General features: G+C 33.9%; 2 protein-coding genes, 1 long non-coding RNA gene and 1 pseudogene across 11 annotated transcripts in view; 2 read left to right on the top strand and 2 right to left on the bottom strand.

Moving 5' to 3' along the window:
* The window catches only part of LOC132171936 (cysteine-rich receptor-like protein kinase 10), a 99,495-nt gene that overhangs the window by 32,152 nt on the left and 48,950 nt on the right, over window positions 1-18,393 (bottom strand). The window lies entirely within an intron of this gene.
* On the bottom strand, window positions 2,991-3,346 carry LOC148589927 (uncharacterized). Its single transcript, XR_015909786.1, has 2 exons — window positions 3,295-3,346; window positions 2,991-3,142 (listed from the first exon to the last, which is right to left on the bottom strand). It is a non-coding gene; the product is annotated as an uncharacterized LOC148589927 (long non-coding RNA).
* On the top strand, window positions 6,883-10,025 carry LOC132171827 (cysteine-rich receptor-like protein kinase 10). Of its 9 annotated transcripts, none has more exons than XM_088512235.1 (7): window positions 6,883-7,673; window positions 7,894-8,003; window positions 8,422-8,543; window positions 8,657-8,867; window positions 8,962-9,199; window positions 9,383-9,533; window positions 9,672-10,025. In XM_088512235.1, the coding sequence occupies exons 1-7, from the start codon at window positions 6,883-6,885 to the stop codon at window positions 10,023-10,025; spliced, it is 1,977 nt and encodes a 658-aa protein (XP_088368361.1). The 9 variants fall into 9 exon arrangements, with proteins under 9 accessions (XP_088368361.1, XP_088368360.1, XP_088368354.1 ...); XM_088512234.1 differs by having other exon boundaries at window positions 6,883-7,687; window positions 7,878-8,003; XM_088512228.1 differs by having other exon boundaries at window positions 6,883-7,699; window positions 7,878-8,003.
* On the top strand, window positions 12,216-13,292 carry LOC132172865 (protein trichome birefringence-like 38 pseudogene; annotated as a pseudogene).

Genomic DNA, 18,393 nt, shown 5'->3' with positions numbered 1-18,393 from the left:
CAAAGCAGGAAAATCAAGCCAAAATTCTTCTGAAAAGAAAAAACAGCATCCTGAAGGAAGGCCATCAATTATTTAGATAAAGCATGAACAACATTAACACAAGAAAATAAAGAAATAATCCAATACTCCCCATTCTCCTTCCTTTACAACAAATGAGATCTGACCTACATGCCCAGTTAGATCAAACCAGAAAATACCTTTCATCGAATTGGTTCATTAATTAATACATTCCCCAACAACATGCATACTTTGCTGATTTGTATTTTCAGATCTAAAGAAATTTCTCATGTAGGCATGCAAGCAAAGCAAAAGAATAAGGAAATACCATGTAAGCCTCATGATTGGCAATTATCCGGCCTTTCGGCTACTGAAGTCGTGGTTATATTTTTGGGGCATGTGTTCGAAACAAAATTAAATGAACTAAATTTGAACATTTAATAGTTCTCTACTCGATTACCGTCTTACTTGCTAAATTGAACTTAAAACTTTGGGGAAACTTCACTTATACCCCCTATACTTTCACCCTTTTTGCAGACACCCCCCCATTGTTCAAAAACTCTCACTTTGGTGTATCAAACTTTCATTTCCTTTCAAATACCTCCTACCGTTAACTTTTGCAGTTAAATCAAACGTTTAATTTAGTAAAAGACCTTTATACTCCTAAATTTTTTAAAAATTTCAAATTTACCCTTATTTATAAATAAAAAATTATAATTATAATTATTATATTAAAAAATAATATATAAAATATATAAAAAAGTGACCCACCGGGGGTCACAAAGTGACCCACCGACGGGTCACAAGTGACCCCCGGTGGGTCACTTTTCAAGAGACCCCCGGTGGGTCTTGTGACCACCGGTGGGTCACTATTTTTTTAAAAAAAAAAAAAAAAATATATATATATATATATATATATATATAATAATGTCACTATTTTTTTTTTCTTTTTTAATATATATATATATATATATATATATATACACAATAATAATAATGTCACTATTTTTTTTCTTTTATATATATATAAATATATATATATATATATATATATATATATATATAATAAGAATAATAAGAATAATAATAATGCCACTATTCTTTTTTTCATTTTTAAAATATATATATATAATGCCACTAGTTTTTTTTCTTTTTTCTTTTTTTTTTTTTAAATATATATATGTGTATATATATATATATATATATATATATAATGCCACTATTTTTTTTTTCTTTTTTAAAATATATATATATATATATAATAATATGACCCGTGGGTCACAATACGGGTGGGTTAGATCCACCGGTAAACCCACGGGTTAGGATTTAAAAAAAAGAAAATTATTTTTTAATAAAAGATAAGGGTAAGATTGGAATTTCACACCCTTCCGTTAGGGTTTCACGGAAAATTCTAACGGAAGGAGCAAAGTGAAAGGAAATGAAAGTTTGATAGACCAAAGTGAGAGCTTTTGAACAATGGGGGGTGTCTGCAAAAAGGGTGAAAGTATAGGGGGTATAAGTGAAGTTTCCCCTAAAACTTTTCTTTTAAACTAAGAGACATACTAAAAATGTACAAGTAATCAGTAGTTATCGATCTGATCAGAAGTCACTCATATAGGCAAAATGATTAAGAAGGCAATAATCAAATCAACAAGTAATTGGATTGGCAATTCAATGTATGCAGCCAATCGTGGCCTACCGAACCAACTGGTCCACTTGCCTTCCTTTACATAAAGAAATATTAAGCCAAAGTTGAATATTTTCAACTTATTGGATTCGTTTCAGATGATAAACATGGGCTTCTTGGAACATAGTGGCAAGTTGCAGCCCCTGCAACTTTATCATTATTTTGCTGCAACTTTATCATTATTTTACTCCTTAGCAGCATAGAATAAAATCTTCCAATGTCACAGAAAACACAAGGGCACTGAGAATGGGGTCTTCATCAAGACTACTCTCTTTCTTCTTCTATGGCTTCCTTATACATCTTGAAACGTGAAACGTGAAACATGAGTGTAAACACAAAGGGTCAAAGTCGATCGTCGACCCGTCATTATTGAACGAGGAAGGAAATAAAAGTGGCCAAAAAAAAGTATATAAAACTCTTGTAGTCAAAAAGGAAAGCATAGAGATTAAGGAAGAAGACTCTCTATAGTTGATTAATATTAAATTAATTTTAAGAATTTGAAATATCTTCCAAAGTCTAGAAATAGTCACTTGGGATTCCGTTTGTGGGACTTTGATTAACCAATCGAAATGGCTAATTAAGAGGGAAGCTGGCCTGTATGGGCAGCATCGATCCTTGACAGTTTAATTAGGATATGTTGTATTTATACCATATATATGTGAAGATAGCTGACTTCATATATATATAGTCCAATCTTGCTGCTAATTCTTTTAATTAGTGAATAATCCCCAAGATTTGCCCCGGTAATAATGCGCCGACGTTTTAGTCGGCTACGTACTTGAAAAGGATGTGAGGAAAATATTTTTCTCTTCTCTGAAAAAAAGAACCCCAATAAAATAACGCTTGCAATTTGCGATTTACGACGCACACATGCACCGGTAGGGGTGCAAAGGCGGTTACGGTTAGCGGTTAGTGGCAATAACCGCTAACCGTAACCGCCCTAGCGGTTAGTAAATTTCACTAACCGCAACCGCTAACCGCCTAGCGGTTAGCGGTTAGCGGTTAGTGGCCGGTTAGCGGTTAGTGAAATAGATAACCGCCCGCTAACCGCTTTTTTAAAATTGGGCTTTTTTTTGGGCTTTTTGGGCTTTTTTTTACCCTCAATTTTTTTTCTTGTATTTTTAATATCTTCTTGGGCCCAATTGCTATAAAAAGAGCCCATATTGAAAAATCAAAAATATTTGACCCAAAATTTACATTTACTTGTACTTAAAAAAAATTTCCTTAAATATTAAATCAACACTCGTTAACTTTTTTTTTTAGGAAAAAAAAAAGTTTAACACAACATACAAAAAAAAGTTCAGAATTCAGATAACTGTCACAACATATAAAAAAAAATATAAAAAAAGTTCAACACAAAGCATATAAAATAAGTTCAAATAAAACATTAAATGATACAAATAGTCAAATAAAACATTAAAACTTCATCAATCTTCTCATTTGGTCCTCTAGCAAATCCTGTGGACATCAAAAGAAGAAAAGTTATAATATTAAACATAATAATATTAAGGCACAAGCATGTACACATATCAAAACGTGCTTAATATAATTGTATTGTAATTAAAATACTATGACAATTTAAAAAATAATAACCTTCGTTACTAACAAACCTCTAGGCAAAAGATGAAGCAGCACTTAAACTTGAAGGTGGAGTCACATCTATGAATAAATAATTAGAATAAATTAATAAATAATGAAAACTAAATGAAGTTGCAAATAACTAATTTATAAACATTTACCTAGCTCATCAAATTCTGCCAAAAACGCCTCCAACTCGGCATTGCTTAGGCGGTTCTTTATCCAGTCGTGTGTGCAAATCAAGGCTTCAGCGGTAAGTGGAGACAATGAACTCCTAAAGCAATCCAATACACGTCCACCGGTGCTAAATGCGGATTCAGAAGCAACAGTGAAAATAGGAATGGCAAATACATCACGAGCTATTTCTGCGAGGGTAGGGTATTTAGACGCATTAACCTTCTTATCATATTAATGTCCTAGTGAGGCTAAGTCAGATTATGATTTAATCGAACTTGAAAAAACACCTACAATTCTTACAGTCTAAGCTCAAACCAATACAATTCAATACAATCCAATACAATTCCTACAATTCTTAAATTCTTATCATATTTACTTATAATCTTTTTTCTTTGAATTGAACTTAATATCTAATGGTAAATGGTAATGTTCAAACTCCTAAATCCTAAATTCCTAAAGTATCTAATAATGCTTTAATTAAATTGTAGACTTGTAGTTATAAGTAACATATTGTTTAATTCAATTGAATCAATTGTGATTATCATTGTACATGAATCATATGATTAACTTGTAGACTTATGACTTATGAGTTATGCCATATTATATATGTATTATTTATTATTATATAATCATATGATTTAATGATCAAGTCATCATGTGATATAATCATATCAATTATAGTGATAATATATAAATTACTAAAATTATAATGATAATACATTAATACTTAAATTATGTTTATAAGTAATACATTGATCATTGTTTAATCCAATGTCAATTATTTAATTTGATATTATACGAATCATATCATCATTGTACATTAATAATATGATTCACTTGAAGTCTTGAAATAAGTATTTGAATTGTCATTGAATCATATGATTAACTATTGATATTATACATTTATATTATTCATATACATATGTAGACTTATATAGACTTATAGGTTTATAACATACATTGGAAATAAGTCTCTAGATATTTAATTGTTGTATTAGTATGAATTGGTATACTTATGAGTTATGTCATATTATATATGTATAATTTGTTATTATATAATCAAATGATTTAATAATCAATCTCATGTGATATAATCATATAAATTATAGTGATAATATATTAATACTCAAATTGTGATTTAATTATTTTTTTAAAAAAATTGTGATTTAATGATCAAGTGATTATATGATATAATCATAAAAATTATAGTGATAATATATTAATACTCAAATTGTGATTTAATTATTTTTTAAAAAAATTGTGATTTAATGATCAAGTGATTATGTTATATGTATAAATATTTTTATAATTATAATTATAAAAATATATTATATAAAAAGGCGGTTAGCGGTTAGCGGTTACGGTTAGTAGACCCAATAACCGCTAACCGCTAACCGCTAGGCGGTTATGGCGGTTAGGCGGTTAGCGGTTAATACGGTTAGACGGTTAGGCGGTTAGGCGGTTGGCGGTTATAGCGGTTAGCGGTTAGCGGGCGGTTAAAAACCGCCCGCCTTTGCACCCCTATGCACCGGTCCCCAAAAAACAAAAAGAAAAGAGTTTTGATTGCATATATAATTTCTACTGGTTAATATTATAACAAGGGAGATAGCAGAAAGAATACTTGCTCGGAACCAATTATTTTCTGCAATTAATTACGTGCAAGCATGCGTTTTACGCGTAGATTTCTCTTCCAATATAAAATCCATGTTTCCCAAATGAATTCGATGAATTTAAGCAACATCAATTTAAACAATTATTCAATTAAACGTAAGGGGATTTGTATCTTGTGTTGGAAGTCCCACATTATCTGGGTATTAAGGAGATGAGCCATTTGTAAGGTGAGTGGAAACCTCAACTCATGAGCTAGCTTTTGGGTTGAGTTAGGCCCAAGACCCATTTCTAATATGGTATCAGAGCCTAACCCAATTGGCTGTGGCCCACCGTCACCCATTGTCGCACGTGTTGGCTTGAATGTCCTCCCGCCACACTTGAGGGGCATGTTGGAAGTCCCACATTGCCTGGGTATTAAGGAGATGAGTCATTTATAAGGTGAAGGGAAACCTCAACTCTTGAACTATCTTTTGGGTTGAGTTAGGCCCAAGACCCATTTCTAACATCTTGTGCCATCACACAAGGCATTTACAAGCTGAAGATGCATGCCACTGTGTAATATAGTATGATTCGTATCCAAACAAAGTCTAGCCCCTATTTCATTGCACCCCTCCCCTCAACTGCTCCAGGTCTACCTCCTCAGTGCCCTCCAACCTTGCCCCTCATGCTCGTGCATCCGAACGTTTTCTTTCTCTGTCTTTATTGGTAAAGGAAAATTCTCTGATTTTCAGGGAGAAGTTGCAGGGAAGAGGTTTAGTTGGTGGATATAAAGGAGACAAAGAATGTGTGGTTAATTTCCTTAAATTATTAAAACTTGTCAATGTTCTCCAATGACAAAAATATCCTCCATAAAAATAAAAAAATAAAAAGAGGTTTCATTATTCCTTGGCTCGTGTAATTTAAGGCCATGGCACAAGCTAGTCGGACGTCTCGGACTCTTACAAAAGCGCAGCTAGCGTCATAGAGGCAGATCATGGTGGCAATGATATATATGATGAAAGAGCCTGGTGGAAGGTTGAATCAACTGCGAAGGGCTAGTTATTGTAATTTGTAAAGCTCAGAAGAGAAAATGCGGGTCTGCTCATTGCGCTTCCATTAATATGATAAATGATGGGGAATTGGGTCCATCCGTCTAACAAATTTGGAAACCGAATATTTTGACTCGATCTTCTAATTAATAATACGTGTGGATACTACTTTTTACGCTTCCTTTGTGTTGGAAGGAAGTTTCACGTACAGTGGGGCATCTAATTAGCACTAATCTGCATGTCATTAAGAGGAAAACACATACTAATTAAATTGTAGACGTGCATTTACACAAACAATTGAGAATGCGCGTTTGCGCAAGAAGACAGTAACGTGTCCATGGACTTCGTGGCTTGTCCTCTACCACTTGTGTCTCGATCAAACCGCGTGCATAACTAATCAGATTTATTTGTATTCAAAGCATGCATGAGAAACCCCGGTCCTCAGTCAATGTAGAAATATTTAAGTACGTAAAGTGGGTCATTTCTTATGTTATCTTCCACAGACAAATAATTTTTTAGGTTTACGTGCTTGACCCTGATTCCCGGACCAGCTAATATTGCACTCATCAACTTTTTGAATAGAAAAAAACTTTCATGGCAGACTCACAATTTTAAAACCTACTAATACTTTTTGAAGCTAAAATAGAGCAGGCACTAGGTAATTAGAAAAGGTAGAATATTTGAATTCAACATTAGATTTTTCAAGATCAATGACTTTAGAGGCTTCAAAAATGCACCAATACTACCTCACCACCTCACCCTTCTCAATAAAAAGCCTCTTATATTAATTTTACGCACTGCGCAATGGTTTCCTCTAGATTACTTCTCTTCCTCTCTGCCATTTTCATTTTCACTGCTCAAGCAGTCGCGCAACCATCCTTCCTTTATCATTTCTGTTTAAACAACAAGGGAAACTACACCGCTAATAGTACTTATGAGGAAAACCTCAATCACCTTCTCCCCTCCCTCTCATCCAACACCGAAATAGACTATGGCTTCTACAACTCTTCTTATGGCCAAAGCTCTGATCAAGTACATGCAATAGGACTTTGTAGAGGAGATGCTAACCCAGATGTTTGCCGTGGTTGCCTCAATAACGCTACGTCTCTTCTCAAGCAGCGCTGTCCAAATCAGAAGGAGGCAATTGGATGGTACGACTACTGTATGTTACGATACTCAAACCGCTCTATTTTTGGCGTCGAGGAAACTAGTCCAAGTTTCCAAAGGCAGAACCTGAACAACGTATCAGCCAATTACGTGAATCAATTCAACGATGATCTTAGGACCTTGATGGACAGCCTAAGGACTGAAGCTGCAGCAGGCGGTTCTCGTCGCAAGTTTGCTGCAAAGAATGCAACTACAGCAGAATTTAAAACATTATACGGACTTGTGCAGTGCACACCTGATTTGTCTGAGCAAGATTGCAACGATTGCTTACGTGGGGCGATTGAAGGTATTCCACAATGTTGTGATGGAAAGCAAGGTGGGAGAGTCGTTAGACCCAGCTGTAATATCAGGTTTCAGGTCTACCCATTCTATACCTCGACAGCGACTGCGTCATCTCCAGTAGCACCACCAGTATCTCCTCCTCCACCATTAACCAACACCAGTACAACAAAAGGTACGTACCCATATAATGCCTTTGTGCTTTTAACATAACAAAACAAATTATGGGGTCATAAGATGTTGCTTAAAGTTATTTATGCTACTAAGATTATTTCTCCAGATCCAGAAGTAATGCTAATTACAAAGTCAACCCTCAAAATCTTCTAATGAGAAGAGATCTATGGTTTTTGTAGGGAGCGAGAGCAACACATCCAGGACTGTCATCATCATAATTGTGCCAATCGTTGCTTTTGTTGTACTAGTCATCTCTATCTGCATATACTTCAGAGTAAGGAGGAAGCCAAGAGTGAAAATTGAAAGTAAGTAAAAGTTCGGTTTTTTTATTTATTAGTCAAACAGCTACGCCTTGTGACTATCGCAGAAGAAGTTATTGGCTATTACAATTACAAATTTTCCAGCATTTATTAGCTTTAAACGTGATATAATTTGGGAATTACTTTTATATATATATAAGACGATAATTATTTGGGAAATTAAACTAAGGTTTGAATTAGAAACGTTCTGACGATAAGTGACTTCCAATAACAAAATGGAATATATATATATATATATATATATATATATATATATATATATATATATATATATATATATATTATTTCGATCATTAGTATTGAAAACGCCGTTGATTTTTTGTGCATACATTTTAAATTGTGTTACTCATTAATAATTATGAATCTAATTTATTCATTTGATCGTTGACTTTCTTTTGTGAAGCTGATGATGAAATTAGAAGCGTGGAATCCGTGCAATTTGACTTTGGCACTATTAGAGTTGCAACAGATAACTTTTCTGAAGAAAATAAGCTTGGCCAAGGTGGATTTGGGGCTGTTTATAAGGTAATTTGATATAATCTTATGGAGAAGGGTACCATCCATATATATGTGAAAACATGTTAATTTTCAAATCCTTTGTGGTTACATGCACTTCATTATTAATTGTATGTTAACAGGGTAGGCTTTCGGATGGACAAGTTATAGCTGTAAAAAGACTATCAAAGAATTCTGGACAAGGAGATTTGGAATTTAAAAATGAGGTCTTATTAGTGGCTAAACTTCAACACCGTAATCTAGTTAGGCTCCTTGGCTTTTGCTTGGAAGGAAATGAAAGACTATTAACATATGAGTTTGTGCTAAATGCAAGCCTTGATCACTTCCTTTTCGGTAAGTTTGCACATCTCTTTTAGGTAGACAGTTTGGTTGGGTACACCTCCACATATCTTACTTCATTGAATCATATACTTGCTTGGATTTGCAGATCCAATTAAGCGTTTACATTTGGATTGGCAAAGGCGCTACAAGATTATAGGAGGCATTGCTAGAGGGATTCTTTACCTTCACGAAGATTCTCGACTTCGTATTATTCATCGTGATCTTAAGGCTAGCAACATTCTTTTAGATGCAGAAATGAACCCGAAAATTTCTGATTTTGGCATGGCAAGATTGTTTTTATTGGATCAAACTCAAGGAAATACAAGTAGAATTGTTGGAACCTAGTAAGTATTCCATTGTATTTGGGGAGAGTTGATGTTTACTTTGTACCAAAGAAACAACATCAAAGTTCTAACTAAGATTTAACTCATTCTTAAAATCTAGGGAAACTATCAATTTTGAAGATAAGTATGGAAAGCTCTATTACCATATCCCAATTAATACATATTATTGATGTTGACATGCAGCGGATATATGGCTCCAGAGTATGTTATGCATGGACAATTCTCTGTAAAGTCTGATGTATTTAGTTTCGGTGTTTTAGTATTGGAAATATTGAGTGGACAGAAGAACAATTGCTTCCGAAATGGAGAGAATGTCGAGAATCTTCTAAGCTATGTAAGTACAATCATACTTGGGAACATTTACCTTGTCCTATAACTGTGGCACCAGTAAATTCACACATGGAAATTATCATAATTATAATAGAACTTTTTATCTGATATTGTGTTTGCCTATCTAAATCATTTATTGCAGGCATGGAAAAACTGGAGAGAGGGGACTGCTTCAAATATTGTGGATCCAACAATAATAAGGCCAAGCTCGACAACTGAAATTATGAGATGCATCCACATTGCGTTACTATGTGTTCAAGAAAATATAGCTAATAGACCAACCATGGCTTCAGTGGTTCTCATGCTTAATAGCTACTCCATCACTCTTGTAATACCCTCGGAACCTGCATTTTTTATGCACAGTAACATTGACTTAGAAACAACATCTCAATGGGAGCAAAGCACACAGGTTTTAGAGTCAAATGAAAGACCTAATGGCAACTCTGTCCAAGCCTCAGTAAATGAGGCTTCAATTACTGAGCTCTACCCGCGCTAGTGCTTTGTAGAAGTAAGAGTGTATATTTTGGAATGTTAAACTACTTTGGGACATGATTCTGTATTCTGTACCATGTAGTATATTAAATTCGTTGTTCTTGTTTGTATGCAGCTACAACTATTTCTTTGATAATAATATTGTCCTTTATAATCAAATGGAACATTTTTCTGCCTGTTTCGGTAGTAGTAATTGTGTTAGAATATTAATTAAAAGAAATGTTTGGAGCACTAACTCTATCTTTTATTAACAGACACTTAATAAAGTAATATATAGCTCATTCATTAGAGAAGAACAAAATAATTAATTATGAGAAATGTAACGAGTATCAATGAATGAGCTACATATCAATTTAGTACGCCTATGTTAATAAAAGAGTTAGTATCTTTTAGTATTTTTCATTAACTAAATCATTAAATTAATTCTTTATATCTATTTAAATTTTTAAAATTACAAATTAATGATTTAATATTGTATCCAAACAAAATCCAGCCCCTATTTCACTGCACCCCTCCGTTCAACGCTGACTCCATGTACTACCTCCGGCCACCAACCTTGCCCCTCATGCTCGTGCATCTGAACGTTTTCTTTCTCTCTCTTTATTGGAAAAGGAAAATTTTCTCTGATTTTCTGGGAGAAGTTACAGGAAAAGTGGAGGTTTAGTTGGTGGATATAAAGGGGACAAAGAATGTGTGGTTAACGTGACAAGTAAGTAACGCTTTCCTTTTTTCTTTTTTCTTTTTTTCTTTTTTCTTTTCTCTTTTTTCTTTTTCTTTTTTTCTCTTGCTCTTTTTTCTTTTCAATGCGGCTGACTTTATTATCTTTAGCTTTAGGTGGGGACTGGCCGGAAGGACTAATTTCCGTCCTAATTGGGTTGACTAGTATTAATTATCTAGTGGTTCCCAAGAGGTAGTTTAATCGGCTGGGACTACGTCTAATGAAGTGAAGGTCACTCGTTTGAATCCCCCTCTCTCTCTTATACAGACATGTAAAAAAAAAAAAGTATTAATTATCCAGTAGGATAATACTATGAACTATTTATTCATGAAGAGTTTGAAATGGCGTGCATGAGATATAAATGTGAACATATTTGTTTGTTTGGTAGCAAAACTTACAGATTACAATCACCGTACTGGCAGCCTTGCTTCAAACCACACCCCTCATGTCATCCAAATTTTGGTAGCAAAACCATTTATGACGATTTAGCTCTCCCGTCTACTAGGCTAATTTGGCTATTGAGTTTTTCTTTCTGCGAAAAAAATGTAAAATTAGTCTTTGTGGTTTTAGGTTTTGACAAATAACTCATCGATGTTTAAAACTTGATTAAACAAGACTCCATAGGATAAGCAAGAATAAAAAAATAAAAACAAATGGGCCATGTTGGTAAAAAAGTTGACAGAATCTGTTAATGAGGCATATCAGTACTAATAATCACATTGTGACATATGTCACATCAATACTATTTTTTTTCATTTTTATATTATTTGTTTATATATATTTTTTATTATAAGTTATGTGACATGATTTTATTGGTTCGGACGTAGTACACCAAAAGAAACTGTCACGTTTTGACGGAATTTGACAGCATGGCATATATATATATATTGTGCATACCTCATGGATCTCTGAGAGTACATTTGGTTAACACAAATAACTTATTGCAAATCAAGTAAACCATAAGAATTAATTGCATTTTTTCCTTTATATTATGATGATCAAAACTGCGAATTTATGAATTATCTTCATGAAAATATATAAAGAAGCCTTCTAACAATGTGAACTATGAATCTATAATGTCTTTCACAATCCAAATATATATGTGGTTGTTTAGATCTAAAGCCATTTTACTCAACACAAGTGTAGGTGTTCAACCAGAAGATGAAGTGATTGAGACTACTTTAATTAGTTTCAAGGTAATAGATGCGAAGATGTTAAAGTTTTGATTAAATAATTAAATTTACCCATTCCTATTATTTTAAGCTTTTAGGATAAGTGGTAATTTAACATATCAGAGCCAAATGTCCTAAGATCGAACATTGACTTCGTCAATTCACCCCCGTTTAAATTAAATATTCCACATGTTTGACCCCACCTATTAAATGGGAGTTTGAACCCACACGTGAAGGGAAGTGTTAATCTCTGACTCTCTCCCCTGTGCCCTCAGTCTCTCTCTCTCTCTCTGCAGAAACAAAGATGGGGTTTGGAACTCAGAGGTGTTGTTCCATCCTTGTTACCTTCTTGGTGATTTACACAGTACCTCTTTGTTTAGCAAAGAATAGAAGAAGCAATGTGAAGTGGAGAAAACGTCACTGCAACTTGTATGAAGGAACTTGGGTGAAGGATGATTCTTACCCTCTCTATGACTCTCTCACATGCCCTCACATCCGCAAGGAGTTTGACTGCCAAAAGTACGGCCGCCCTGATAAACTCTACCTCAAGTATAGATGGCAGCCAAATGAATGTGATTTGCCCAGATTTGATGGTCAAGATTTTCTACAGAGGCTTAGGGGGAAGAAGATCATGTTTATAGGGGACTCCGTTACTCTCAACCAGTGGCAATCTCTACTATGCTTGCTTCATGCTGATGTGCCTGATTCCAAAGTCATAGAGCAGATAAATGTGTCAATTTCTACCACCACCTTCCTGGACTATGGAGTTTCAGTTATTCTGTTTAATTCTCACTACTTGGTAGACATCGAAGAAGAACAAGTTGGTCGAGTTCTAAAGCTTGATTCTCTGAAGAATGGCGCCCTATGGAAAGAGATGGATGTTCTGGTTTTCAACACTTGGCTTTGGTGGTATCGTAGAGGACCTAAGCAACCATGGGACTATGTTGAAGATGAGAACAAGATTGTCAAGGACATGGATAGGATGGTTGCTTTTCGCAAAGGTTTGACTACCTGGGCCAACTGGGTTGATGCAGATGTGGATCCGACAAAAACTAGAGTCATTTTTCAAGGAATTTCTCCTTCTCATTACAATGGGACTGATTGGGGCGAGCCAGAAGTGACAAACTGCTCAAAGGAGACAGAGCCAATAAGCGGGTCAACATTCCCAGGTGGTTTGCCACAAGCAGCATTGGTAGTACTGAAAGATGTGTTAAGCAGATTAAGGAAACCTGTTCATCTGCTTGATATAACAAAACTCTCACAACTAAGAAAAGATGCACATCCTTCCTCTTACAATGGATTCAAGGGCATGGACTGCACTCATTGGTGTGTTGCTGGGGTTCCAGACACCTGGAATCAACTTTTGTATCTGCTGCTCTGATAGCTAATTGAATTTCTTGAATACACAAACACAAAGAAAGAGCTAATTAGCCATGAAAGCAAAAGTTCTCAAATAGGAAATTTCCTTGATTGGTAACATATTCATTGATTTGATTGTTATTGAAAACAATCATAGGGCTAGATGACAATGTAGTAGTTGGGATGGAACTTATGAAACTTCTTTTCAAGTCGAAAAAAAAAAAAAAAATCATCCATTTAAATTAAATATTCTACATATGGGCTACCACCTATTAAAAGTGAGTTTGAACCCATACGTGAGGGGGAGTATTAAAATTATCATGATTAAATAATTAAATTTACATCTTGCTATAATGTTAAGCTTTTTAAATAAATAATAATTTAACAGAAGTTTCTCATAAGTTTCCGAGTAGGTACCTAAAAGCTTAACTAAATTCCGGTCGGCCATGAAACCTGGCCACTAATAAAACCTTTTTCTTAAATTCATGGTTACTTTCTCTAGAGACAGCATTTTTATGACTACGTACAATCAAAATAGTGTGGGGTCATACGTGTGGAAGGATCTCCTTGTTTCACAGGCATGCACGATGACAATTGACAAAACAAGTCTTCAATGGCGAAAGTCTTTTAATATATGAATTCATGCCAAATATATGCAATCCTTGATCACTTCCTTTTCAATATGGTTGACCATTTCTTTTTCCTTTTTTTTAATTTTAATTTTAATTTTTTAATTTTTTATCGCATATTGTATTCATAATATATCTTATTTCAGTGCACCTCCTTGAATTTAATTTACTTCATTGAATCATATAGTTTCTTGGACTTGTACATCCAATCAAGCATGCACATTTAGATTGGGGAAGGCGCTACAAGATCATAAGAGGCATTGCTTGAGGGATTCTCTACCTTCGTAAAGATTCTCGACTTCGTATTATTCATTGTGATCTTCAGGCTAGCAACATTCTTTTATATGTAGAAATGAATCTAAAAATTTCAGATTTTAGCATGAAAAACCTATTTTTATTGAATCAAACTCAAGGAAATACAAGTAGAATTGTTGGAACCCAGTAAGTATCGTAGTAAGGAAGAGCTGATGTTTACTTTCTACCTATTATTTAACTCATTTCGAAAAACAGAGGGAAAGTAGCAATTTTGAAGCTAAGTATGGAAAGCTCTATTACCATATCCAAATTAAACTAATATTATTAATGTTGACATGCAGTGGATATATGGCTCAAGAGTATGCAATGTATGGAAAATTCTCTACAAAGTCTAATGTCTTCAGTTTTGGTATTTAATATTGGAAATAATGAGTGGACAGAAGAACAATTGCTTCCGAAATGGAGAGAATGTGGAGGATCTTCTAAGCTATGTAAGTACAATCATACTTGGAAACATTTCCCTTTACCTATTTCTGTGACGCAGCAAATTAACACATAGGGAATATCATATTTATAATAGAACTTTATGTCTAATGTTGTGTTTAATTTGCCCATCAAAATCATATATTATAGGCATGGAAAAACTGGACAGATCACCACTACAAATATTGTGGATCCAACAATAAGGCTAGGCTCATAAATTGAAATTATGAGAAGCATCCATAATTCCATATTGGGTTACTATGTATTCAAGAAAATGTAGCTGATAGACCAACCATGGATTCAGTGGTTCTCAATCTTAATAACTACTCCTCACTGATCTTCCAGTACCCTCGCAGCCTGCACTTTTTATACACAGTAACATCGACTCAAAGACAACATCTCAATGGGAGCAAAGCACACTGATTACAGAGTCAAATGAAATATCTAAAGGCAACTGATCTGCCCAAGTCTTAGCAATTGAGGCTTCAATTATTGAGGTCTACCCGTGCTAGCTAGTGCTTCGTTGAAGCTACAATTAATTTTGAAATGTTAAACTTCTTTGGTCCATGATTCTGTAGAAAAAAATCTCTTTGATCACGTTGTCCTTTAATCCAATTGAAAATTTTCAGCCCGTTTTGGTCGTAGTAGTCTTATATAATGAATGTGAGATTACTACTAATTAGATCAATTGAAAATATGAAACGGGTATTAGCTAGGTTAATTAGTAGTAGCTTTAACCCACTTGCAACAATATACCTATCTTTAAATGAAATGTTTTGTCTATGATTCTTTATTGATAATAATAATAAAAAAAAAAAAAAAAATCACCAAATGGGGTGATAAGTTTGCATCATTTGTTATGTGAGAGCATGTTTAAACCCCATTTGTTCGTATTCGGACATGTGCAAGTCCTATTCACTTAGACTGCCTGAGCACCGGTCTGGACAAATGGAGTCGAGACAGGATCTTACAGGGAGCTGCCCGATTGAACAGATCTCCTTAAAACAAAAAACAAAAACAAAAACAAAAAATCTAAATTGTAAAGATGACAAAAAGTAGGAATAACACGATATTGACCAAGCCATATTTAAGGTTTGGTTTGGAATAAGATACTTCCGGCAGTTCCTTAATTTAGTCTCAACTAATCCGACCCACCATCATAACTTGAGAAAAGATCAGATGAATTCTCCGCAGATAAACCAAAAATTAATTCACAAACTAATATATAATCATAACTATATATGATTAGAAAGAAACATCTGATAAGTACAAATGCACTAGTAAGATGGGCCAAATATATATTATATATCTTTAAGAACATATATATTAGTATTCATATATAGCATGAATCGGCCAATCAGTGGATCAATTTGATTATAGATTTTAGTGTAAAGATCTTTTTATTATAATTATGGATCATGGTAGCAAGATCTTTACATAAATTGTAAAGAGATTAAGCCGCTGTCGAGTTATAGAACGGATGATAATTATAAATCATCATTCCTGTTGTTTAAACAGGAATGATTAAGGAAGGATGGCTGCGCGACTGCTTGAGCAGTGAGCATGAAAATGGCAGAGAAGGACGAGAAATGTAATCTTGAGAAAACCATTAATGCCTTGTTTTCAGTGACAATGTTTAGGCCTTTAAGATTATTGTACAGGCTTTTTTATTGAGAAGGGTGAGCTAGTTAGCCTCGAAAGTCCATGATCTTCAAAAATCTAATGTTGAATGGAAACATTCAAACCTTTTCTGATTACCTTCTCTACTTTACCTTAAAAATTATTTGTACGTTTTAAATATGTGACTCTTTCATGAAAGTTTTTTAGTGCAATATTAGCTGGTCGGGGAATTGGGTGAAGCATGTGTCTATTGGAAGATAACTAAAGAAATGACCCCCAGTCTAGCTGCTCTTGTTCTCTTGATGTGTCGAGTCATTTATTTATCTTATTTATGGTTATTTTGTGTTTGAGTTGTGCACCCTTTTGTAATTTTTTCTTTTCTGTTTCAATATTTTGAATAGAAAAAAAAAAAACAAAAAACAAAACAAAACAAAATGAAAAAGAAAAAGAAAAAAACAAAGAAATGACCCCCTTTGCATGCTTTAAATATTTCTATAAGACTATAATGACTCATGGGGATAGGGGTTTCTCCTGCTTTGAATAGAGGAGAAGCCACGATGCCTAAAGCGGATTTGCCTTTTCCAAGCGCACAATCTTAATTATTAAGGGTCTGTTTAGAATTGTGTTTGTGGACCCAAAAGTGCATTTAACACCCTAAAGCTCATTTGAAAAAAAAAAAAATCAAATCAAATCAAAGCGTTTTTGAAGGTTAAAAAGCCTAAAAATAGCGAAAACGCACTTTTGGCAAAAGTTTAAAAATGAAGCTTTTACCCAAAAGCTTTTTTTTTACTTAAAAGCTCCATTTTTCAAATGTAATACCAAAAAGACCCTAAATGTTTGTGGAAAGGAAGCGTGAGAATTATCCACATGTATTATTAATTAGAAGAGTCAAAATATTCGGTTTACATTGTGATTTACAAATACCAAATTTGCTTTTTTGGGTTGGAATGATTCAGGCCAATACTTTATGTTTACATTGTTTTTTTTTTTTTTTTTTTTTTTTTTTTCACTCATTGATCACTTTATCAGTTCATTGTGACGCCATCAGAGCCCAAAGCCAACATATATCTTCTTCCTCTCGCCTCTCATCTCTTATTCTCTTATTCATTTCATGTGTTCCTTTCTCGTATAAATGTATAACACTAGGGCAAAAAGGCAAAAATAATGTATATTTTCAAAACATTAAGGCTTCAAAAAAATTTAAACAAGCTAAAACACTAAAAATCTGCTCAAATTATTTTTAAAATCATTTAAAATATACCCCTAATAGAGACCCAAAAAAGGCCCAAGAAATTAAAATATGCCAGAAAAGCCCATTACTTAATATACAGATAGCGATAATAATCGCAATAACCTTATAAATGTAATTAGTAAAAAATGAATCAAATGATACATACGCGGATATCTAAAAATAATATCCTTAATTTGCAGATAACTGCATATACATTCGCATGCATACCTCTACTTTTCAGGTTACTGATTTTGGCTTTTGATAGGATATTTAACCGTGGTTGTTAAATGAGTTCATTTGGTCACTAAGTTTTTTCTTTTATTGAGTTTCATTTGGCCACAATGTTTTTCTTTTATCTCACTCTCGTTCTCGAGAGCTATGATCTTCTCTTTTTCTCTTTGGCTTCCCATTTACCTCTCATGGCTTCACTTCTTCTTCTTTTGTTTCTTTGTTTTTATTATTTTTTTTTTTTTGGGTCATCGGCTTGGGGGAAATTACATGGAAGATGCCCGAGGAAGAAACCCTGGTTTTTGTTTTTATTTTTTTAACATATATATATATATATAAAGAATTTTAAAATTGACGGATTTGAAATCTAGACATTCAAAATCCAGTACTTTGAAATCCAAAATCCAAACTTGCCGGTGTAACTTTAGACAAAGGGAATAGTTTTGACCGTTTCAACGATGACAATTGACTAGCTAACATCAGCGGCCCGCCCGCCACAACCATCGGACGCATTCTGAATTTCCAAATCCAATGGCGTCGTACAGGTTTCCATAATATCATTATGAGTGAGACAAACGGAAAAGTTATCTTCCTAAGTTGAACAAGTAGTCCAAGGTTGCCTCCAATAACATTATTATTTCACTTGTTTTCCTATACATGAGAAGATTATTGTCTTG

This window comes from Corylus avellana, chromosome 1 (assembly GCF_965113065.1).
Source record: "Corylus avellana chromosome 1, dhCorAvel1.hap1.2, whole genome shotgun sequence".
NCBI lineage: Eukaryota > Viridiplantae > Streptophyta > Magnoliopsida > Fagales > Betulaceae > Corylus > Corylus avellana.
This window is presented reverse-complemented; position numbering and strand designations above follow the sequence as displayed.